Source organism: Thunnus maccoyii, chromosome 23 (genome assembly GCF_910596095.1).
Source record: "Thunnus maccoyii chromosome 23, fThuMac1.1, whole genome shotgun sequence".
Lineage (NCBI taxonomy): Eukaryota > Metazoa > Chordata > Actinopteri > Scombriformes > Scombridae > Thunnus > Thunnus maccoyii.
The window spans coordinates 23,269,420-23,295,304 of NC_056555.1; the positions used below are offsets into that span (position 1 = coordinate 23,269,420).

The following is a 25,885-nucleotide window of genomic DNA, read 5'->3' on the forward strand; positions in this document are numbered from 1 at the left end:
CACCATAACCCTAACCCCCTAGCCCTAAAAACACCTAAAAACCTACTTTTTTTAGAATGGCTTTCTCATAACATTTCATAAATTCAAGTGTGTGCTCTGGGTGATGATTGTATGCTCGCTGTGTTTGTATGTGTGAGATGTCTGTATGTGTTCTTGAATGTGTCTTTCATGGTTTTTGTGTCCTATTCTCTTTGTGTCCCAATGTCACTGTAAAGCACTTTGTAACCTGTGTTAAAAAAGATGCTATATAAATAAAGTTTTACTTACTTACTTACTTACTTTTGTTGTCATACTTCATGGGAGAGGTAAGCGACATTGTGCACTCCTTTTATGAAATTTGTTTATCAGTTTGGACTTATTGTACAGTATGGTAACACAATTCTGTTATTTAATTTGTGTAGGAGCCTGAGTTAGCGTCACGATTGACCAGAGGATATTTTCTTTTCATTTACTTCTGTCAATTGCTGGAATAAATGGTGGCCTCCAACGAAACCCTCGTCTGAGCCTCTTCCTCACGACACAACGCAACACAAGTGCGCCTGGCGTTTTTATCTGCCGCCATTTTTCGTCTCTCCAACAGAACGGAAGCTTGAGTGACATTTAAGTCATGTGATTTCTATGAATCTGTCTCCATTGCACTTAGTCGCCTTTACCTTTTATCGATTGGCCAACTTTTCCACCTCCCCCAAGCGCAAAAACTTTTTTTTGCGATATTTTGAGATTTTTTTCGAATTTTTGGCATTTCTGGGTTTTTTTACGCGCAAACTGAAAATGCACATAAGGCTAAGGGGAGCTGCAGATTCATCACTACGAGCCACGACCAACACATCACACACTGACAGATCAGACACTGTTATTATGAAAAATATCGATTATAGCCGCTTCAAAAAGAGATCAGGATGCTCCTATTCTGAAACTTAATAATGTTCCTAGTTTCGTCCTCTAGATCTTCAGACACGTTTCAGTATCTGCTGATGTGGAATGATGAGGTCACTGCTCTGCTGTCGTCAACACAAACAGCTCTTCTCATAACGCTGCTGCGGATCATTGCGTAATTGTTTAAAATCAAAAGCTTTTTTTAGTCAGAGTGAGTCACAGCAGCCTGTTTGTGGGTTCGGTTCAAAGTGGCCGATAGGGATGAATCATAACTCTGATCTCCAGCTGAAATAAAAAGACGTACCTCAGTTACAGCCACGTTGTTGTTTTATATATATACGTCACAAACAACTCTGGATTTTACAGACTAAAAATAACTCCACACGTTCAGATATTTTACAAAAGTTTACAACAGAAATAGAAAACAAGTGGACGGATGAAGTGACAGAGCACGAACCACTTACAAACTTACATTTTTCTCAACTTTTACAGATTTTTTTTTTAAGTGCTGATGACAGAAGATGCAGCAGTTAAAGTGTCACACACAGCGGACATTCAAACTTCAACACAAGGATATTTTCTGTTAGCTTTGAGCTTTTGTTTAAACTTTCATAACCTTGGTGAGAATAGATCCAACATAGATATTTTGTCTTTACAAATAAAAAAATTCACAAATGTGTCTCTTCAAACATCCAACCACTTTGGATTTGTATAAAAAAAAAAAACTCATGCAGGTGGTGAGTCTTACAGGATGTGGATGATGTTTGTGCAGCACATTCATGAAGGATGATTAACACCAAACATGCAGCTGTAAAACTTTTACATTTTACACAATGAGAGAAAAACCTTCCCGCGCTGCGTCACGATCATATGTACAAACAATTTCAGCAAAGACATTTCTCACAGTCTACACAAAACGGAGAAAAAGGATTGTCACAGTAGCCTGTATTTACAAGAATACGTACATACACACACACACACACACACACACACACACACACACACAACCAAAACCAAACATCTTCAGAGACTTTCAATGTGCTGTAAAATGGCATTTTTCCTTTTAAAGCAGGTTGTTGAGGTGTGAAAGTCTACGACGACGACGATAAATCCTAAAACGTGAGTCTGGTATTTTTTATTATTATCAACAAATTTGACAAGAAGAACCAAACCATTAATAAATTGACCTACGAACAAGTACTGTGTGTGTATCCGAAGTTATTCCCAACCAGGGCTACTTGTTGTTAGCTTAAAGTAATGAATAAACAGTTTAAATTGTTGAAACCAGTGGTTCTCAAAGTGGGGTCCAGGGACCCGCAGGGTCCTTGAGGGTGTTCCAGGGGTCTCCAGCTAAAAGGGAAATTATTTATTTTCTCTATAATGCATCCATAAGTAACACAATGACCGAATGTTTGACTATTTTGGTCATTGGTTTCATACACTTTCTGTAATAAAACATCTATAGATGCAGAGTGAGGGTCTCTGGCACAAGTTCACCTACTTCCAAGGTGCACGGAGAAGGGAAAGAAGTCTAAAGAGAGATGAGAACTCCAGCAACACCTGTAGTATGAAGAACAACTTTATTAGTTGACTGATGCATTTCGGCTTGTGGCCTTCATCAGGGTCATCATAAAACACATTACAAACACCATTTAAATATGTGTTTTATGATGACCCTGATGAAGGCCACAAGCTGAAACCAAGCAGCAACCTCCAGGCCAGAAAAATGAAGCCAATGCGGAAGTGCCAAAAACTGCAGTTCCTTGAATGGCCACTTGAGGCTCCAAAAGTGAGTCAATCCCCATAGACCCCCATGTTAAAATGTCCAACTTTACAGCAGAAATAAACATGTTTACAGCCTGGTACAAAAAACGGTTTTGGTCTCTGTAGCTAATTTCTCCTTTCATGACTCCTGTACGGGGGGTGAATTTTTTTATAACTCACCTGTTTAAGTTCTATTAAACCGAAAAGTTCTGCATAATGAAGGACATGGCTGCTTTGAGTGACAGGTCCGCCAGCCGCTAGGTGGCTTGTTTCGGCCATTTGGCCCGCCTCTTTGCCCATTTTTGATTGGCTGGGAGTTAGGCAGCATCACGCACTGCCAAGATGGCGACGGCCGGAGCGGCTCGCTTTGAGCTCAAAACCGCTCTTCAGAAACCAACGGGTGACGTCACGGTAACTACGTCCATATTTTTATACAGTCTATGGCCGAAATGCGTTGGTCAACTAATAAAGTTGTTCTTCATACTACAAGTGTAATAAAACTTCTAAAATCTGTGACGAAATCTTATCAGATGGGGGTCTGTGGTCTAATCTGTGTCAGTTTGAGAACCACTGTGTTCGACAGTCGTTAACTATATATTTGTGAGCTGTAAACATTCAGAAAGTATTGAGACGGACGAACATGTTGTTGGTTTTGGTCTTTTCATGGGATTTGTTGACACGTTAAAATGTCACCACTAACACTGCCGGAGTGAGATAAACGTCACAATCTGACTTTCAGTTCATGTTCTGGATTATTACAGAGAGACGTTATATTAAAGGACCGGCTATGTTTTTTGTTTCTTCTTCATTGGACGACTTTCAGCTGCTGAACATGAGCTTCAGTTGGTCTTTAATCCTGCTTGTCTTCAGATTCCTGTTTTCAGTTTGGGGATCGACTCTGTGACGAAACTCACACAGACGCTGCAGCTTTCACACACACGCGTAAAAACACATTACACACACACAAACACACACACACACACACACACACACACACACACACACACAAAAGGCATTTGGTAGAACATTTGGTAGGCTGTTTGTTAACACAATGTTGTAAATTGTGTCATATTTCGAAATAAAAGCTGCTCATAATGCATGTACTGTGTGTGTGTGTGTGTGTGTGTGTGTGTGTGTGTGTGTGTGTGTGTGTGTGTGTGTCCTCTGGCTTGCAGCCCAGGACGGAGCAGAAATCTTCCTCTTGTTTTTTTTTTTTTCTTGTTCCGTCTTTTAACTTTTGATCGACTTACAGTTCGCAGCAGAAAAACAATATTAAACACACAGAGATAAAGAGGAAAAAGTAGGAATCGAACAGGCGGTGTGTACATGCCGGGCACTTTTATGTGTCTGTTTTGTTGTCTTTCACCGTCCTCTGCTACATTTGCTGCCACACAGTCCCCATCAGTTTGCAGTGTATCTGTGTGTGTGTGTGTGTGTGTTTGTCTCACCTGCCAAAGCTGGTGCCCCCTACAGGCTGCAGTGTTCATTACAGCCACAACATGCAAGTGTTTGATAAATTTCAATCTGACCAGCAGTTTCTGTAATTTCAGAGCAGCTTATAATTTTAATTTAAATCACTTTGCGTCATCATGTAAGTGTTGAGGTAAAACGGAGGGGATGTGTTGGATTTCAGGTCCCTGACATCAGACAAGTCACTACTTCTGAATATTAACATGCATGTTGTAAACATCTCCGTCCGTCCTGTGTGATGGTGCTATTAGCTGGTTTGGAAACCAATTTTTATTATTCTTTTTTATCATATATAGTATTTTAAATTGATTTGAAATTGAAATTCTTGTGAGTCTTAAATGTATTTATTACATCTTTTCCGACATAATAAACAACAAAAGGGGCCTAAACCTTATTTGTTCTTCAGCTTGTTTCCTTTTTCCTCAAGTTGAAACATTTCTAACTCACACGGACACGTCTTCGCCTCATCGTGCATCACCTACAGCGACATTTGCATCTGTTCGCGTCCATGTGTGTCAGTGATGTCACCCGTTGGTTTGTGAACTGCCGTTTTGAAGCCTCAAGCGTAGCAATTCGACCATCGCCATCTTGGATTTGACCATCGCCGTGTTTGTTTTTTGAAGCCAGAAGTGACCATATTTGGACGAGAGGGTGGAACTGACCATAGCGCTAGCTGCTAGCGTGGTTAGCACAGTGCATTTAAAATCTATGGTTAACAGTGATAATGCTAATGCTAATTTCTGCTAGTGAAAAACAGGCCTAAAACCATTAAAACAAACTTAGAGGGTCTTTTATCACAACCAAACACTGAACAAGACTTTTTTTAGGCAACCAAAATGTCAAAATTAACTTTCATGAACTGAAAACACACTGTGAAATAGCAGCAGCTACGCCTATACTCTGTGGTTACGCCATGGTTACGTTACGTAAGCAATGTTGTCGCCGTGGTAGCGACTTGTCAATCACAACGTAGCTACGCCCTAAAGCATACGCTGCTTTATCATCTATTTTACTCTAAAGGGGACCATAATTTACAAACTGAACATCATGCCGTATTGAAGAGGACTTGAGACCATAAACTCATTAGGAAACAGTTTACTGAGGTAATAAATCAAGTGAGCAGTAGGGTCATTTTCTCATAGACTTCCATACAGTCGGACTTCTTTCTGCAGACAGTGGAGTCGCCCCCTGATGGCCATTAGAAAGAATGCAGGTTTAAGGCATTTCCGCGTTAGCTTCACTTTTCAGACTCGGAGCTACCCGCTCGGTTTGTACACAATTGCGCTGCCTCTGAACACACCTTCACATCACCCCATATGCAGCCAATCAGGTGCCTGTTGGGGTGTATGGTGGCCATCTGGGACAAAAGACACCAAAGAAGGAATGTAACTGAAAAGCTCAGTCGAGATTTTATCTGAACCAGATTTTTTTTTTACCAGTTTTCAGATATTTCAGTTTGGCAGGTGAGACCGTCAGACTGTGTGTGTGTGTGTGTGTGTGTGTGTGTTTTGTCAGTCTAGTGACGCTGAGCAACAAACGCCACTGAATCTTGCGTGTCACTCGTTATTTTTCTTCTCCCCTCCTCCTCTTCCTCCTTCATGCCTCCCACCGCCACCAGCGCCTGCGTCGAGTCACACGACTGTTTCTCTGCATCCTCGTCGTATGTTAAATCCATCGTTCCTGGCCTCGACCTGCTCCCAGCGCCTCCTCCTCCTCCTCCTCCTCCTCCTCTTCCTCCCCTGCCGAGCATCGGTAACACCACGGCGCCGCAGGTGCGTTTGACCAGTGCCGACAGCTCCTCCCGGGCGAGCGGGTTGAAGAGGAGGTAGAGCAGCGGGTTGACGCAGGCTGGCAGTGGCGCCACCAGCAGCAGAACCCCCTTCGCTGCCTCCGGGCCGGCGGCGGGGAGGCGCAGCAGGGAGGAGAAGGAGAGGAAGGCCACGGGGAGGTAGAGGAGACAATCAGAGAAGAGCAGCCACGCCACATGTCGAGTCAACGCCGCCTCCTCTTCGGTGGCGGGCGGAGCCTTGTTGGCCCGGCAGTAGAGGCGAGTGTAGGCGAGCGTCATGAGGAGGAAACACAGCGAGTCGAGCAGCACCAAGGAGACGGAGAAAGCCAGAGAGGATGAGGAGGAGGAGGAAGGCAGCGGCAAACAGAGGGAGGTGCTACTGTGTCCGGCCACCAGGGGGGGCAGCGTGACAGCCAGGCCCAACAGGAAGCACAGACAGACGGCCAGACGGACGGAGAGCGGCGACGAGGAGCGACCTGCAGAGGAAGATGAGTGAAATCAGACACAACCTGAGGAAGAATAATTCGTACATCAAATGTTTTGTGTGTTTTTCCACAGTCTTAAAACGCCGTGTATCTTTAAACAATATCCTCAATGTGACTGAACACAGAAAGACGAGTCTCTCCTGGATAATAAAACGATTATATAATTTCAACTTTGTTACTGAGAAATCATGTTTCTGGTCTCTAAATGCTACAAAAGAGTCCTGGAAGTAAAAATCAAATTAATTCTTCCAACAGAAAATATTACATGACTCACAATTTGAGCTCTTTGGATCAACATGAAACGTTGAATCAGAAAGTAGAAAAGATGAACAACTGTGTTAGAAAATATCTGACGTAAAAAGTTCACAGAGCTCAATATTCAGAGGAAACGTTTTGAATTCATTACGCTCTGATTGGCACGTCTGATTGGCTTCTTCTCCATAGCAACGGCAGCTAAAGCTCATGTAGTATTCTTAGCCGTTCAACAAAGTCACGGACAAAACGTGATTTCTCAGAAATAAAGTTAAAATAATGTCAACTGGTGGTCAGGATGTAAACCCACATCATCCAAAAAAAATTTAAATAATTAAAATGGGAATACAGAACGGGGGAAAAACACTTCCAGAACCAGCGTCCCTTTCAAGCAGCAACAACCAACTTGACATTGAAGCCAATGCGGAAGGAAGTTCCTTAAAGTGCTGCCGACGGCCGCTAGCTGCTCCAACTGACTCCCATTCAAAAAACATCAACTTCTCTCTAGAAATACTAAGTCAATCATTTTTTTAATGAGTCATTCTGGTCTCAATCTATGAATTCAGACCCTCTAATGAGTGTGCTGGTGGTCATTTTGGAAATTATTGCTCCGTTAATAAGATTTGAAGACTTATAGTAGCTTTGATGTCTGCCGCGTGGGTGTTGATTGACAGCTGTGATTGACAGTTGGCTCACACTGAGTCGCAATATTTCACTAAATTCAATGTACCTTTACAATGATACCTGATGATGATGATGATGATGCCGTGTTAGTTAGCTAACGTTAGCCCGAGCGCTCCCGGTAAGTTAGCGTTAGCAACCGCCATCGCTCCTTATTTTGGAAGCTCCTGGTGTCGACTGTGAGCGGCAAATCTGGGCTTCGAACCAGCTCAAATGCAAACCGGCGGGTGACGTCACACCTCGCCACCGCCATCTTTATATACTGTCTATGGTTCCTTCCCATTTCTTAGTTCTATACCCGTGAGCTTCGGCAGCTGTTGCTCCGTTGTTGCGTTTGGGAACAAAATGCGGCGCCATAATTGACCCAGAAAAGAAAAGTAAATCGATTGTTGGGCACCCCCCCCCTTCCGCTCTTGTGTTTTTCTCCCTCTTCTCTCTCTCAGGTGCTCTTCATCAGATGATGAGTAGCTGCTCCACATTTACGAGAAGCCGGAGGAGGAAGCTCTCTCTCTCAGCCTGCTACTGTTGTAGTGTTTTACTCTTTTGTTCCTTATTTTTTCCTCTCTTTTTGAGGACGGAGGTCTGGTAGTCTTGTTTTTGTGGCTTTGTTTGTTAGTTAAGGTTATTCACTCTATTTGAAAGGTTAGGCAGGAAGCTCTGTGCGGTTGGCTCAGACTTCTCCCACCTTATGTTTTGTTTGGCCAGACCTCCTGACTCCCATAGTTCTGGTTAATTCTAGGCAGTTCATTTATTTATTCTTCTTTGTAAATAAAAAAACAACTTTCGCTTTACAACCGAACCTCGCGTCTGGCGTCCTCTTTATATTGTTGCTGGTCACGAGGTCGAGCCAAATGTTTTTCTTCGCCGTGGCCGTAGTAACGACGTAGGTTGTAAAATAGGTTGTAAAGCAGAATTCACATAGTTAACTTCACCCTCAGAGTTTTTATGTTCACAGTCTTGTACCTTCGACTTTTTAATCAAAGAACCAGAGATTTTCTAACACAGTTGTTCACAGTTGTCTGATGATTTAAGCAGGAGAGTTTCAGATGAGAGAACTGTGAGGTTATTTCTTTCTCTTTTTGTTGTTTTAGTGTTTCGCTTTCGTACTGTGTGATTTGTTGTGTTTATTAGATAAGATATATGTCACTGTGTTTGCTGTGTAAGACTGTGAATCTGAGCGTGTTCCTCACCGCTGTGCCCCTCAGCTTTGTGGTGGCGTGTGGCGGCGGCCAGGTATCTCTCCAGAGCTGCGACGGTGAGCAGGAAGAGGCCGGTCTGCGACGCAAACACACACAGGAAGCCGCTCAGCCGACACAGGAAGCTGCTCTCCCACCTCGCCCCGTATCTGAAAACAACAACAAACACATTTTAAAAGCTCTGTTTGAATCTTTGGCGGTTTCCACCCGATTCCCCCCCCCCACCCCCACCCCCCACCCTCCGCCTGCCTCCGCCGTCTGATCCGTACCTCCAGAAGCTGCCGAACGTCCAGGCGTCCACCGCCGCCAACCAGCCGCTCCACACTCCCATCAGGCCGTTCACCAGCGCCAGCAGGCCAATCAGCAGCTTGGGCGGTGTGACCGAGGTGGCGGGAGAAAAGAAGACGGACAGGACCACGAGGGCGTTGCTGACCAATGAGAGCGCCGCGATGAGCCACACTCCACCGCGGATCAGCCAGCTGCCGAGCAGACGGAGGCAAGGGCGGAACGGTCCTGGAGGAAGTTCAAATCAATTTATCATCAATTAATCAGATATCAATAAAGAGATTAGTATATAAAATAACTATAAAAAGAGTAAAATCTCCTAATTAAAAAGTTAAATGAGTGTTAATATCATGACGAAAGACAGAATAAAGCACTGAACAGGGAGATAGGTGGAAATAATGTCATCTCATTGGCAGATTGTTTTTTTTGACTTCTTTAAAAAAATAAAATAAAATAAAAAAGTCACTAACTTGTATTAAATTCTCATGTTCCTGACTTAAAGTGATTTGCTTTATTGTAATTTCACTTCCATCTGCTGAAGGAGGAAAGTTTCAGTTCAACATGTGAACCTACGAGCAGGATTTGTGACATCACAGATAGTTCGGAGCCAATCGTGATCCAGTATGAAACTTCCGCAAGTGTGATGTGGAAACTTGACGCCTTCAGTCCACAAACACTGAGAATGAATATTTATATATTCATAGATTCCTTTTACATGATGGTGAAAGATTCATTTTAACAATGTAATTGAACTTTTCTTGTGGAAAAACTAATTTATACACAAATTATTATTCACAGCAGATTATTTTTATGTCATAAAACAGTCCGGAAGAGGTTTTTAAGTAACTGGAGTAACGCAAAATAAACAAAATCTTACCAAAATAAGTAAAAGCACTTAAACTATTCAAGTTTTTAAATAGATACTGATGGTTTCAGAGTGTTTATGTTAGTATGAAATCATAGATGTGTTCAACTGGAAGCAGGATTTTTATCTATCTGGTTTAACTTCAAATATGTGTGTGTGTGTGTACTTGTATTCCTGACATTATGGGGACATAAATCTTTTGGGTTTGATTAAGTCTCCAAGAAATGAATGTATGTCAATGTAAACATGACTGTGTGTGTGTGTGTGTGTGTGTTGTTACAGCTGTATGTGTTGCCTGTCTGTTGCTCCGCCTGGGTCGTCTACACTTAATAAGTCCACAGTGAGGTGTATCTGGTCCAGGGAGGAAGAGGTTAAATGTTCCAGGTTCCTGTTGCAGAGAGACTGCTGCCTCTCAGACTGGGATTTTATATTATTTCTATTGTATTTTGACTGTTGTTTTGTTAATAGGCGCCGACTAAGGGTGGGGTGTGACAGTGTGTGTGTGTGTGTGTGTGTTACCTGGTGCAGGGCTGCAGTGGACCGAGTGTTGAGGTTTGGGTTCATCTTCGAACTCCAACAGAAAATCCTCCCAGTCCTGATCGACTGCAGAGACACGACATCATTTTATTTAATGTTTCACAGTTATTCATTTTTAGGGGAATCAAGTGATGTTTTGTAGCGGACGGAGGATGATGATGATGATGATGATGATGATGATGATGAGCCACAAATCTGAAAAACAACCTTCAGCATTCACGCTCCTCAGAGGATGAACCCTTTTCTTCCATTTGTTTAGTAGCGATGGTGTGAGAGCTCACCTTGGCTCGTCACGAAGGCGTTGTCTCTCCCAGAAGAGTCTGCTGCCTCCTCTCTCTCCCAGGACGAACCGCCTCCTCCTCCTCCTCCTCCTCCTCCTCCTCCTCCTCCTCTCCTCTCACAGGAGACGAAGGCACAACACTGGAAGGCGTAGGGAAGCTCCATCACCCTGCAGCGAAACACAGAGACGTTATATCTTTATCATTTATTGACATTTTATTTCCAGTGAAGTCCAAACAAAGCTCATATAAATCGACTTTATTACACCTGTTGTTCCGCAGAATCTCCCTTTAAATGCTTCCCAGTGGACCCAGTGGAGACAGATTAGTGTCTCCAGAGAGAAACCAGTTCCTTCTCTGTATGAGGCTCATTTTTCAGTAATAATTACAGCTGCAACGAGCTCGCTGCTCCTCCTGTCATTTAAACTCAAGATTAAATGAAAAATGTCTTTTTAACCCTTTTAGATCACATCTCCGCTCATACAGTGAACCTATTTAACAATATATACCAAAAAAATACAAAAAAATACATTTCTTCGTATTCTTATATCCAAATCCAATCATGTTTACATGACATGTGCTTGAATTTCTTGACATCCACCCATCAAGAGTTAAGATTCGTTATGAAAGGCCCACTTTTTAACGTTCAAATCAACTTCCTCCCGACGATACTCTGGAAATCCCGTCCAGAGCGACGTCCTCGTATTTTAAAGTGGACCTCTGAGATTTTTTTTCCTTCTACCGCATTTTATCAGCTCAGTGTGAAATTTGAGTTTTATGTGAAAATGAAGGAAGACAAACTGGTCTGATAGATGTAAACATGCCAACACCAACATATCGGTGTGTGAAACTTTGAGGAAATAACGTTTCATGTCAGTTGTCACTTAATGCAAAACAATGGCAGCTGAACATTTGTACCAAGGCTTCAACTGACTATTACGTTTATTACTGATCAATCAGTTTTGTCTATAAAATGTCAGACAATGGTGATAAATGGTGTTGATCAGTGTCTCCTAAAGCCCAAGATGACGTCCTCAGATGTTGTTTTGTCCCGTCCAACAGTCCACAAGCCAGATATTCAGTTTACTGTCATACAAGACTGAAGAAAGCAGGAAATATTCACATTTAAAAAGCTGGAATCAGAGAATTTGGGCTTTTTTTTCCCCTTTAAAAATGACAAAAATGATTAAATTGGCTCCATTAAAAGTCATGTGAATCAGCTGTTTGCAGCTCCTGTTTGCAGTGTAACAGACAAACATCACTGGATTACTGTGATACTGAAGAAAACTTGATGATTCAGTTCCGCAGCCTCTTTTTATTTCTTGTTGATTTATGGAGGTTTATCACACATCAGAGATAGGAGCAGAGAGGATATTTGATTCCCCGCCTCCCCCTGCGATGTTAATGCCGTCCATGAAGCTTTAAGGACTGCGTGTGCGTCACATCTAAACACTGCAGGAGTTAATCAGCTGTCGAATGGCTGTAAATTCAAACCTTTTTCCAGTTAAAGGGCCATTCCTCTAAATCATAGCAGCGGTATTTCCGTCCGCCGCTATAAACTAATAACAGGTCTGAACACTAAGGGTTTAAAACACGGCGAGAAAAACCTGTGACGTCTGTTTCAACCGCAGTTTGAACTCATCCGCCCTCCGGCATCCATGTTTGAGGTTCGGCGTCACAGCAGGCAGCGTTTTGTTTGGTATTTCATGTTTCGGTCATGGTAAGTGAGCCATGGATTACAACGGCGTATGTTTTGATTTAGACATGATTTGTCTTTGTTTATGTCTTTGTGTGTGTGTGTGTGTGTGTGTGTGTGTGCGTGTGTGATCACCTGACTCTCGGCAGGTCCTCTCGGGGTATTAACTCCATCAGCTGAGTGTTTCCAGCCAGTCGCAGGTGAGTTAAACTCTGCAGACCAATCAGAGGCAGAGACGACAGCTGATTGGACGACAGGTCGCTGCAGAGACAGGAAGAGAGAGAAGAGTCGACCTGATGTCAATTTCCAGGACTTTTCATAACTAAAGTTTGAAGTTTCAAGACCTTTTTAATACCTCTTATAATACAATATAATAACTTTTTTCACCATAATACCAGTCAGAGAACGACAGAAAACCAGTCGGGACAATAAGAACTACAATTATTTATTGAAAACATGACTTTTTTGACATTTATATCACATTTTTGTCAGTATTTGGCAGCTGCATCTATCAAAAATTCCACAAAAAATTACTTTAAGTCCCCTTTTTATCATTTAACAAATGGTTTGTTAGCAACTATAACTCTCATTAGTGTCTTTTCTTTCCATCATTTTCACTATGTTTCATTATATTTTGTTATTTTTCAGTTGAGAACTAGTTCACACTGGTGACACTGGTGAGGTTGTTCTGGTAAACTGGTCTGGTTACTCACAGTTTGGTCAGAGCAGGCAGAGCAGAGAACGAGTTCGGCTTCACCGACGACAATCTGTTCCACGATAAATCACTACGGACACAAACAGGAAGTCAGGAACTGAACCAACAACTTTCTATTCACAGATCAAGAGTGTTGACCTGATATCTGCTGTTAGCCTGGATTAACACACACACACACACACACACACACACACACACACACACACACACACACACACACACACACACCACGGGGTCTCATGTAACAGCCGTTCTTTGTTTCTAATCCCAGGATGAGAGAAAGTGTTTGCATAATGTGCTTATTTCTGTAATAGGATAATAAAATAAGTCATAATGTTCAGAGAGGCATGACTGAGGAGGTGGAAGTAAAACACGACAAATACACATCGTTAATGTTACTTTAATATTAACTCAGTAAACTGAGCTGTTATTCTGAACTCAGATTATTGATTTAGTGATATTCCACCTAAAATATGTATTTTGAGTATTGATAATTAAAAGGTAGATTGTGGCAAAATGGTACAAAAAATAATGAATATTTTCAGTATTTCAGTATCTCAGTATTCACTTCAGGCAATGATGCGGCGCTGCTGGTCTTCTTCTTCTGGCCCGAACAAAATGGATGTAAAATAGCAAACATGGCCCAAATCAAATGTGGGCCTTTTCTGGTAAAGATGCAGTGCTCTCAGGTATGTGTACTGGGCCAGTTCTGGTTTATCTGGTTTGCTCTTGGTTGACATACGGCTTGCTTGTGGCCCAGATCTGGGAAACAGGAGCGGACCGCCCAAGTGTCATCATTCCACGCAGTATGTTGGCCGGATCTTGGCTTTGCTTTACTTAGCCTTAGCTTTTACTTTGCTCCATATTTCAACAACTACTGGCTCATGAAATTGTGTTCAGACATTCACGTTCTCCAGAGGACGAATCTTAAACCCTTTGATCGTCCTTTAACTTTTCCTCTAGTGACACCAACAGCTCAAAGACTTCTCATCTCAATGCATTTGGACCAAATTTGGTTCAAACATTCATGGTTCCCAGATGATATATTCTACTGACTTTTCCTCTTTTTCTCAACAACTATTGGATGGATTGCTGTGAAACTTTTAAGCCTTAATACTTTATGGCTGTTTATACCTGCAGATGTACTGATCAGCCTCAGCTGTACTTTGTGATTGGTGCTAATTAGCGACTGTTAAATGACAATATTTAGCTCCCTCCCTACCTGTCTTTATACTTCATGTCTTATTGTAACTAGTTGTTGTATTTCTGCGTAGATTTCTGACTGTGAGCCAAACTATGTCCTCATACCTGTCCCATCAACAACCAGACCACCTGGATCTGTGTGTGTGTTTCCATTTGGAAGTATTTAAAGAGGGCACCTTCGGATCACTGCTCAGGATCTTCAGGATAATTAAACCTGCAGACTCAGTGTGTGTGTGTGTGTGTGTGTGTGTGTGTGTGTGTGTGTGCTTACAGAGAGCGTAGTGACATCAGACCGTGGAAGGTGTTCTCCTCCAGTTCCTCTATTTCGTTATGGTGCAGATCACTGAAACGGACACACACACACAAGCCCCGATATTTCCATTACATCACGTTAATCAATCTGTTTTAGAGGAAGGAGAGTTCTGTCTGAGTAATCTGATTGGTCAAAAATAGACTACAACAGTGCTAATTATTCCCATAATACACAGCTGGCTGTACTTTATTGGTTGCTATGGTAACTGTTAAAATAAGGCAGATTAGATAAGTGTGTGTGAGAGGCTCCGAAGGTCTAAAAATGTGTATCCAACATGTGATTGAGAAAGTATTGTATGTTTTTAGCACATAAGTGTCAAATAAATACATTTTTTTTAAAAAAACAAATAAAATGTCAACTTATAATAGGATTTAAAAATAAAACTCACATCTTCTGGATGCTCTCGCAGCCGGAGAAACTGGGAAGAGTCTGGATCTGATTGTAGGAGAGATCGCTGCGGAAAGAGAGGAACGTTTCACTTGTTGTCATCACTGTTAAGTCCAAAACACACTGAACATAAAAAAAAAAGGGTCAACAGTGGCTTATTTGATCAGGATGTGGTCCAGTGTGAGCCTGTATTTATTAGACGTCTAAGAATTACACTTAATAATGCTGTAAAGCATCAGTTCCCGACCAGAAACACCCTCACAGCCCTGTCACATGACCTCAAGGGTTCATTTCAAGTCATTTTAAACTGGATGTTTTCAAATTTTTTAGCCATTTATCCGTTAAATTTAGCTAATTATCTTAACAGCTACACAGCTAATTCAGCTATATTAACTGTTTATCCATTACTTTTAACTATATTATCTATCAGAGAAAACACTGTGAGGGAAATTACACATAATCCATCATTCTGAATCTTAACATGTAATCTTTAGACGTGGAAGGTGTAATTTCTGCTGCTAGGGGTCTCTCAATCAAAACAATAACAAAAAAAAGGAGTTTGATGACGTCATGAAGTAGCGAGGGATCATGGGAGTTGTTGTCTTCATTGTTAAACTGTTACCACTGCTGTACAGACAGATGTTGCTCTGCTGTCAGCTTCTTCCTGTTAGGATTCCTTCAGTGTTCGTTGTTCAGCAGGTTTTTATTGGAGCCGAATTATCCTCAGAAGTCTCCTCCTCTCCGAAACAAACTGACCCGCTGATTAAAACCAGTAAAAACACTGAATAAAGCAGTTTCACATTTAAAAAGTCAGTGTTTCTCTGACGCTGTTCGGTGGATACAAGACGTCCGGAGCCGAGCTGCCGCTAACGTTTGCTCAGCTTGTTTCTCTGATAAACCAAAAACAACCAAGATCTAAAAAGTTTATTGTAAAAATGTGGCTTAAAACCGGATAAAAAGTCAAATTATGACTTGAAGGGTCTGACAGACAACAACAACGCTGACTCATGCGTGAAGGAGCTGTGACGCCATCGAAACCAAAAGAAACGGACCTTGATTAAAATTACAGATTTCTACGGGTTTGAAACTTGTTGGAAACATTTGAGATAATGTAAGTACACAACTCAACAAAATATATAACATAGATCTAGTTGTTTTTAGATATTTTAAAGCAGAATAGTTAAGAATTGGACCTTTAACTGAGAGAACTTTAGCCTGATTACATACTGAAGTGCTATCAATGTAACAGAAGGGTTCATGGAGACTGTGATACCAAACATATCTCAGTCTTCGGGAGTGCAAGCAGAGAATTTGCAACTGTTAACTGTTTAGAAAGACCAAGGCTAAAGTGGTGCGTCAGAGGGTAGCGAGACTGCCACAGAACCTTAGATGGAAACAAAACCAGATAAGGACGTTAACTGGAACAAGCAGCCTTGACAAGAAGTTTCAAGCTATAAAAGGTGTCAACAGTTTTTCATCTGTGTGCAAACAACAAATGCTCTGAGCATTAATGAAGTGTGACGAACACTGTAAGAGATAATTGTCTCCTTCCTCTTTGTCAGAGTGGAATCACATAATTGACACAACAAACAACACCTGTTTTAAAGTCCTCACACTCAGTTTCCGTATTGATTTTAAAATTCTTTTACTTGTTTTTAAAGCACTTCATGGTTCTGCACCAGCAGCATATACAGTATGTCCAACATGTTTACAGTGTTTGAACCAGTACAGCAGGTCTCCGGTCCTTCTGGAACCAGTCTGGTAGTTGTTCCAAAGTGCAGGATGGAAACTTTTGGTGACGCAGTTTTTAGCTTTAATGGACCGAAGATCTGATAGCAGCTGAAGTGTTGAAATCCTCTTCAGTCTGGCTTCTGATTGAATGATTTATAGACATTATTTACTTTATTTTTTTCACTTATTTTATTTATTCATGTTGTAAAATTTTATTTTATCTTTTATTTTATTATTATTAATATTATTTTATATATTTTTTTATCCCGCTTATTGATTTTATGTCTTTGTTTAATTTTTTAAAATTTTTGTTTTAGTCACTGTTTTATTATTAATATTATTATTATTATTATTATTATTATAGCTTTTAAATCTATTCTGTTTAATTAAATTTCATATCTTTTTATTCTCGTGTGCGTTAGTCGACACTTGTTCTGTATTATTATCGTCGTCATCAGTGACTCGTCTGTATGAAAGCTTTTGTACAAATAAAGATTGATTGATTTATTCATTACTACAGTTGCAATATCTGAAGGCTTTATTATCTACTTCAATCGTGTCTCTATTACACATCAGCCGACTATTTATTGCTGTTAGTTATCAGTTTTTTTTATCAGTTATTTCTCTGCTTGCCGGCTCTCTTTCTTTCATGCGTTCTTATTGACCAGATATTACTGTTGACTCAATATGAAGATTTATTTATTTATTTATTTTCTTTGTACGCACTGGAAAGAAAATGAAACAATAGGAAACTGGAGGTAGGTACAGTAGTATCACACTGACACGTGCAGACAACGAAGATGATCAGATGATTATTGATAAAATAACATCGACGACAGATTTATTCTTCGTTTGTTTGCAGCCCTGATAAAAGCCAAACATAAGAAAAAAGAATAAGTGATGTAACATCCTACTAAATGTTCAAATACAAATAATATAAAAGGCTAAAATGACTCTATTCTTAATGATACTGTTTCAGTGACTCAATATTGATTATTGATCATGACTGGTGATATTTTGTACAATCAGAGAGAAAATAGAGGCTCGACTCTCTTAAAAACAAACTTTTATTCTTAAGAAAGTAAAATTTTTACTTTTATCTTTCACTTAAGTCCAAAACATGAGAGTTTTGATAAATACAAACCTGAGTCGAGTCTTTTTTTCTTTTTTGTAACGTGTTAAAAGCTGCCGACGTGTTTTTAGGCTGAACTAATTTAAATGAGTTTAGACAAGGATGCAGTTTGTATTCGGACTCACAGCAGCTGCAGGTTTGGAAGCTGCTCACACACAGAACCGGGAAGAGAGGTGATCCGAGCTCCAGTGATAGTCCTACACACACACACACACACACACACACACACACACACACACACACACACAAAAGACAACATGTCAGACGTATTAATCCATTACAACTTTACAGCGAGTCTCAATTTTACCAGGAAAAAAACACTCCAACAGTCCTCTGGAGGTCACAGTCTGCTCACTATAGATGAATCCAGCAGCTGATTTATGAATTATGCTCTTAAAGATCCCCTTCAGAAATGTTTTAAACCATATAAAATACTCTGCTTTGAATAATAATTTATGTTTGATGTGGTTTTCCAGAAAAAAAAAACAGGTACAATGACATTTAAACATCCGACTGACGGAACAAGAAGAGAAACATGTTTTTGAGTGGAAGAGGACTTCAAGTGCTGCTGTTACTGCAGAGGAAGTAAAGACATTTCCAATCAGAGATGTTTAATCAGGGTGGACAGATGAAGCTCGTCTATGTGAAAGTGGAAGTTCTTAAAACAGGAGTGTGAAACTGGTTGTGACTCAGGCTTTGTAAAAAACAACAATAACAGTCTGGATGTGAAAGCGCTGCGTGGAGTCGCTCATTAAACCCAGCAGGAATTACTTAACTAGCTTGTGATTTCAATCATCACACTCCGTGATTTCATGTCATTGTAATTAGAAGAAACACATCATTTCATATAAATCTCAAACACACAAGTGGAATTTCAGCCAGGAAACGTAACGCTCGCTCCGTCTTCGCGGTCTCTGATTGGTCCTTTGTCGGCCTGCTGCTCAGAATGTGATGGAAAATTTAAAACTACTTTCTCTGGAAAGTTAGGAAACTGTGACGGGCCTTTTTTTTAAAAAGATTTTCTGACAATTTATAAACAATAAATCGGGAAAATATTTGATGATAATAATAATAATGAAAATAATCATTAGTTGAAGCACAATAGTCATCAAATACAATCAAAATAAAGGTTATGATTCACAGAACTTAACACCCAAAGAGACGTCAACAACTTACTTTTTCTCCTAAAACACATGTGAAAACCTAAAAAAATGTGGAATAAAATTTAGAAAAAGAGCAAATTTATGAAAATGAGAAGCTGGAACTTTTTTTTTTTTTTTTTTTTTGCTGGAAACAATTAATTAAGTATGAAAATAGTTGCAGGAAAACGTTTCAGCTCCACATGAAACAAATGTAAAAGTGGAATTTCAGACAGGGAAATGAAAGCTAGCATCAAGCTAACAAAGCTAACAGAACAGCAGTAAGTGTTGTTGGTGTTTTACTGTGTTACTGTAAACTCTGATAAATGAATGTAAGGGGAGTTTATGTTCAACAACAGACTAAAGGAGCAGTGTCCTGTTGATACAGGATGTCGGGGCGAGACGTAACACTGGGAGGGATCATTTCAAAGTGTGAAGCAATGAAATATCTGTGAGGCACAGAGTTCAAGAATGTGTGACGGTTTGTTTGGTTGGAGTTTTGATTTCCACCTACCGGTTCAGTGTGAGGTTACTGTTAAACACACGCCGCTTTCAGAAACAAGTTTAAATGGAAAAATACAAGAAAATAAACATTGCGATGGTGTTTATTATGACACGGAAAAACTGGGTCACAACAAGGAGAGAAAAAGGGGGTTTTAATTTCATGCTGAGCTGCAGAAAAATAAAGTTACAGTCTGTCAGAATAATAACTGCTGCGTATTAATAACAGCAGTTTGATTTGAGGTTCAGCTCTCAAAACACACACTGATGTCGGCTACAACAGCAAACACACCACGATATGAAACATTCCTGTGTGCATGTGTGTGTGTGTGTGTGTGTTTGTGTGTGTGTGTGTGTGTGTGTGTGTCTCTTACAGGCTCTCCAGGCTCTTGGTTCCCGTCAGATCTGGAAACTCTGTGAGATCTGCTGCTCCGTTCAGAGAGCTGAGAGACGACAAAGAGAAATATTGCACCTTGTGTTCAGTTTGTGTGTTATATTCTTTGTGTGATTAGTGTCTGAGTTACTGAAGGCTGCAGCGAATTAGTGAATCAGCATCTTGGACTCACTTTTAGTTTCATTCTGTGAGTGAAAGAGATCAAAAAGCTCATAAAATAAAGTGAAAATATAGTTTTAGTGAGATAAAAGTAATACTCCAACCTGCAGTAAGTGATGTTTTGTCCACTAGTTTCCATCAGAAACATATTCATATACATATAATCAGCTTTTAAGTTGATATGTTGAACTTGTTAGCAAATTATTTCCACATCCAGCAGTTACGGAGCAACATTATCATTCATTTGGAGTCGTGTTTCTGTCCACCTGGTGAATGTGAGTCCAATATTCACTCTCTTTTAGCTCTGTTTTTGCTCTCTACCAACTCCTCAGGGAAATATCTGGCTCTTTAGCTGCTAAATGCTCCACTATGTTCACCAGCTAGTCTACAGCTAACTGTGTCTGTTTGCAGTTTAGTGCTGAGCAGGTAGTGTACAGCGGCTTTTTACAGCTTTTACTCTGAAAACGACGCTATGAGACGCTGAGAGTGAACCAGAACAGTAAAGTTGCAGCCGGACAGATAAACAATGAGCTGAAACTCACTATAAAGCTCCGTAAAGCCGAGAGGAGCTGCAGAGTCACTGATAGGTTCATCACTATACACATATTTTTCATCGTTACATCGTTTTATACATATCTTATTGTTTTTGCCCCTTTAAAGGACCATTCTGTAGAATTTAGTGGCATCTAGCGGAACAGACTTGGCAGAGATGGAATATAATATTCATAACTATGTTTTAATTAGTGTATAATCCCATGAAAATAAGAGTCACTGTGTTTTAGAATGAGCCCTTTAGATCTACGGAGGGAGCGGGTCCTCTTCATCGGAGGCCGCCATGTTGCACCGTCATGTTTCTACTGTAGCCCAGAATGGACAAACCAAACACTGGCTCTAGAGAGGGTCTTTTGCATTTTTTGCCAGTTTTGTGGCCATTGTAGGTTATCCTACACACTTGGAAAGGGGTATTCAGTTTGCTGCGATGTGCAACCTCACTGATAGATGCCACTAAATCTTACACACTGGTCCTTTAAGCCCTTTTTTTTTTTTTTGCTGATTTAATTTCCTTCATTTCAAGACAAGATCTTTGGCATGTGAGTAGTACGATACATGCTCTAGGAGACTTTTTATGGAAATAAAAATGGAAATATTTAATTTTAATAATGTTTTGTCTTCATGTCCAGATGTTTTCCTCAGAGAAAGGAGCTAAAACAGCCAATTTCATACAGAGGATGAACTGAGGGGCTTCATAAAGGACCAGCATACTATAAATATGGAGTTTTTTGAGCTGTAACTCATGCAAAGATATTCCAGTAGAGCCCTAGAATATAAATATGGACCTGGAAATGTGCTTGATACAGTATGAACCCTATAAGTAAATCTATGAAAGTGTCTAATAAACTGTGTTGAGTTAGTGTTGAGTGTGTGTCTCACAGTGTGCGCAGCTCTGGTAGGTTCTGAAAGGCCGAGCGTCCGACAGACTGGATCGGATTGTCGTAGAAAAATCTATAAAACGAACACAGACACAAAGACAAACAGCATCATCATCAACACAGGTGGACACACTGGATATCAGAATAAGCTGTCCAAAGAGCCATTGTTACTTGTCTCAGTAATTTTTTTACTTCTATCTGTTCAAAAGCATTTTTTCAGTTTGACATCATTTGTCAGTGGTACCTACATGGTGATCAGCGAAGGGTTCCCGGTAAAGGCGTGCTCCGGTATGGACTGTATGTTGTTACTATGGAAACCACTAAACAGGGAAGAGAAAGAGAAGATAATTAATTACTTCTACTTCCTTCATTCCTTATGAGCAAACTCACTTCTAACTTCCTTACTAAGAAGCATCCTCCTTCCTTCATTGGTAACAAGGGAGCTTCCTTCTTCCTTGTGCCTTAGCTTCCATCTGCTATTAATTTTTATTGCAAGTCATTATGGGATGCCCTTCTCTACTTGAAAACATGTTTTTTATCAAACAAAAAAATAATCCTCAAGAGGGACATTCCCATATGTTCTACCTGAATGACGGATTTGTGAGGTTGTATGTACAAAATAGTTGATATTCAAATGGTTTAATCTGTAAAAATTAACGATATTAAATAATTTTGTGTGTTTTTTTGCATTTTAACACCACGTTTAGTAACAACAAGAAAAAACGAAAAACAGATGAGGAAGGAAAATAACTAACTTCCCTCTTTTTGCTCAAACATGATGATGTTACGCTTTTTGTGATTTTCTGTTATTTATTTCCTGTTATGATGTCAGATGTTAAACATGAGTTCCAAAAGTTCCAAAACTTGAGGTGAACTTATGTAGAAATGCTGCCTGCAAGTCAAAAGTCAGGGCTTCAATCTGCTCTAAATGCTTTGTTTTTCTATCTTGCTGACGAGCTGATGTCAGTTTGTCGCACACGCCCATTAACAGCCATCTATTCTGTAGTCTTTTGTTGCTAAGGTGGTTGCTAAGGTGTTTCCATGTGTTGTCCACTCTCATATTTCAGATCTGATTCAGCTCCGACATGTACGGATGGATTTGAGAAGTTTATATTTCAAGTAAAGAAGGAGAAAAAGAAGTAAAATCCTGCTACTATAGTTTGTTTATGTAGGAGGAAGCTTCCTGAAGCTGACCAATCAGAACAGAGTGGGCTCATCAGGAGGCGGGCCTTAAAGAGACAGGAGCTAAAACGGCCTGTTTCAGACAGAGGCTGAACTGAGGGGCTGCATAAAGGACCAGTATAAGATAAATGAGGAGTTTTTGACTGGAAATCATGTAAAGATATTCCAGTAGAGCCCCAGAATATAAATATACACCTGGAAATATGCAGACTATGTCTCCTTTAAGCTAATGTATGCTTATGTTGAGATCCTGAGCCAGATTCATCTACACTGGATACACAGATACTGCCTGAGGTTTTTCTTGATCAAACACACACAAACAGTTGAGACTCACAGCTCCTTGAGGTGACTGAGCGAGCGGATGGCTGTAGGAAACTCGACCAGACTGTTGTAGTTCAAATCCCTGAGAAAGAGAGAAAGAAAGAGGTTATAAAATACAAGCAACTTGGTAGGAAAGTTGACAATTTTACGATGATGTTCTCTCTGTAGCACAGATGTACATAATCACACTGGGAATACTTGTTCTAGACTGGGAATGTTAGCTTTATGTCAGGGATTAGTACTGCTACATCAGAAATGTTACGGCTTAATTGTGAATATCAACTGTAAACTGGTAATATTTGGTCAAACTTGAAATGTCAGCTACTATTAGTCTCAAATCAGCTCTAGACTGGGAATATTAACTCTCTAAACTGAGAATGTCAAACTATCCCTTTAAAGGAAACTGAGAATATTAGATCAAATCTGGAAATATTAAAATAAACTTGTAGTTTCAGTTCTGAAATTGGAATATCAGATTTACATCATTGCTATCAGTTTTTACTTTGGGAATATCTTCTCTATACTGGGAATGGTGAGCTTTAGGCTAAGAATATGTTGAATCTGAACCAGGAATATTTTCTGATCTGAACTGAGAATGTTAGCTCTTAACTGGGAATACCAGATCAATAGTAAGAATATTTACCCCTAAACCCTGATTATCAGCTCCATGTGTCAGCTCCAGATCAGGAAACCAATTCTATACTAGGAAAGGTCAGCTCTGAACTGGGAATGTTAACCCTACACTGGGAATATCAGGTCAATAGTGGGAACACAGTAGTTAGCCCTCAATCGCAAATACCAGCCTCATAATGGGAATGTTCAACTCAAGACTGGGAGTGTTAGCTTCAGACTGGGGATACCAACTCTATACTGGTATTCAATGGGAATACAAGCTTTTCTGGGAATGAAAATGCTAGACTGGGAATACCAGATCTATAGTGGGGTCAGTTAGCCCAAGAACAGAAATACCAACTCCATAATGGGAATGTTCAACTCTAGACTGGGAGTGTCAGCTCCAGTTCGGGAAACCAACTCTATATTAGGAATGGTCAGCTCTGAACTGGGAATTCTAGTTCCAGACTGTGAATAACCAATCTATCCCGGGAATGATCATCTCTAGACTGGGAATACTGACTCTAGAATGGTGAATAGTCAACACTAGTCTGGAATACCAGATCAATAGTCGGGAGAGTTAGTCCTAGACTGGAAATATGAGATCTATACCAGGAATGATCAGCTTTGGTTCAGAAATGTCAACTCTAGACTGTTAATGCCAGATAAATAGACCTGGAATAGTTAGTCCTACACTGGAAATACCAACTCCATACTAGTAATGCTCAACTCTAAACTGGGAATGTTAACTCTAGATTGGGAATACCAGATCTATTCTGGGAATTATCAGCTCTAGACTAAGATACTAACTCTCTAGAGGAGTTGTTACTTCTAGACTGGGAATACCCAATCTATAGCATCAATGGTCAGCTCTAGTTCAGAAATGGCAACTCTAGACTGGGAATACCAGATAAATAGTGGGAGTAGTTAGTCCTATACTAGAAATATCAGTTTCATACTGGGGTGTCAGCTCCAGATTGGGAAATCAAATTCCATACTAGAAATTTCAACTCTGAAGTGGGAATGCCAATACCAGCTCTAGACTGGTAATACAACTTTATACTGGGAACGGCAGCTTTATGTCAGCTCTATAACAGGAGCCTGCTCTACAATGTTCTGGGAACGCTGGCTTTACACTGGGAACTTTGATGTTTCATGTAAATATTTGTGTTTCAAGCTTGATGTTTAGCTTAATCTATTTTTCCGTCTTTTACGTTTATTAAAGAAACATTTAACTGTGCCTCTTTCTTTTCTTTCATCACCAGTAGAGACTAGAGCATTCTTCGAGTCTACACATGGCTTCAATTAGTTCCTCCCATCCATCTCTGGGATGCAGGTGGCTATTACACACACACAGCCTGTGTGGAATGAAGCTGCCACATTGTGAAAATACCATTAAATTGAAATTGCTTCAGTCTGGTTCTGAGTGTGTGAGTACGTGTGTGTGTCCAGAGGATGATTTGTAACAACAATAGCTGATACGCTTTCTACCACAGCTATTATTGGTGGAATTTGTAGAGTTATGATTGGATGAGAGCTGAGTAAAAGGTTCCTGATTAGGTCACTGGGGTTTATGGGAGAGCTTTAAAGAAATCCCAGTTATTATCATGTCATATTGTAAATCATATTATGTGCAGATTATGTTGGATATGGTGTTTGCGGGATTATATATCGGATTCAACGCGCTGAAGAAGTTCAACTTCATTGAAAAAAAAGTAAAAAGTACAAGATTATACAACTATGATAACATCGTGCTGAGAAATATCCAACCAGAGAGCTTCAATTTCTGTTGCCATGCGGTTAGCATCGGGTGAAGTTAGACGTTGAGTTTTGCAGAACTCTTGACAAATTTTGCTAAATTAATCAATTTATTTTTGGATCAATATAGTGCAGAAGTTTTGAAACTGTGAGGTGCGATTCGTGTCAAACTTTGCACTCCTTCTCTCTTCTAATTTTAGATTCACTTTGATTTACACTTTCTGAGGCTATTATCGTTTCCGACGTCCATCACAAATAAACGTCCATTATCCACTTAGAAATCAGAACCAGAGAATCATCACATTTTTAAGTTTTCTTCAGTATCAAAGATGAGGTGCTTTGTTTCTGTTTGTAGTGACAAAGTCTAGTTTAACAACAGATTCTTAATTAAGGTTCATTTACTAGCTTTTATCAGAGCTTTCCACCACATTTCATTGCCTTCACCTGCTAATAGAGTAACAGATGGTCATATATGAGGGTAGATCGTAACCTGTTTTTGTTAGAAGATGGTCTTTGACATTGGATAAGAAAAGCCTCCTTGAGCTTTCTCTAACAGAAACAAACAATTGAGCCAATGCCTTTCGCTGATGCAGGCCTTGAGATGTGGTTGAAAGTTCAGGAAAAGGCAAGTAAGTGGACCAACTGCTACCACTATTGCCAAGCCAATGAACTTTCACAGTCAAAGCCCTAAACTCTAAGCTCTGGTCTTTTGCATAGCAACGGCCACCAAGGCT

The 25,885-nt window shown here is 40.2% G+C and overlaps 1 protein-coding gene across 2 annotated transcripts in view; it reads right to left on the reverse strand.

Annotated features, from left to right (window-relative positions):
• Positions 1 to 5,077: 5,077 nt before the first annotated feature.
• Positions 5,078 to 25,885, reverse strand: part of LOC121891083 (leucine-rich repeat-containing G-protein coupled receptor 5-like) — a 48,802-nt gene continuing 27,994 nt past the window's right edge. For both annotated transcript variants that reach the window (XM_042403816.1, XM_042403817.1), the window contains exons 7-20: positions 22,795 to 22,863; positions 21,527 to 21,598; positions 21,280 to 21,351; positions 19,670 to 19,738; positions 17,781 to 17,852; positions 14,794 to 14,859; positions 14,364 to 14,435; positions 12,888 to 12,959; positions 12,310 to 12,435; positions 10,482 to 10,648; positions 10,183 to 10,266; positions 8,783 to 9,026; positions 8,508 to 8,662; positions 5,078 to 6,375 (exon numbers count right to left, since the gene is read on the reverse strand). In XM_042403816.1, the coding sequence (XP_042259750.1) occupies positions 5,627 to 6,375; positions 8,508 to 8,662; positions 8,783 to 9,026; positions 10,183 to 10,266; positions 10,482 to 10,648; positions 12,310 to 12,435; positions 12,888 to 12,959; positions 14,364 to 14,435; positions 14,794 to 14,859; positions 17,781 to 17,852; positions 19,670 to 19,738; positions 21,280 to 21,351; positions 21,527 to 21,598; positions 22,795 to 22,863 (2,089 nt within the window). In that variant the 3' untranslated portion in view covers positions 5,078 to 5,626. The remainder of the gene's footprint in view (positions 6,376 to 8,507; positions 8,663 to 8,782; positions 9,027 to 10,182; positions 10,267 to 10,481; positions 10,649 to 12,309; positions 12,436 to 12,887; positions 12,960 to 14,363; positions 14,436 to 14,793; positions 14,860 to 17,780; positions 17,853 to 19,669; positions 19,739 to 21,279; positions 21,352 to 21,526; positions 21,599 to 22,794; positions 22,864 to 25,885) is intronic.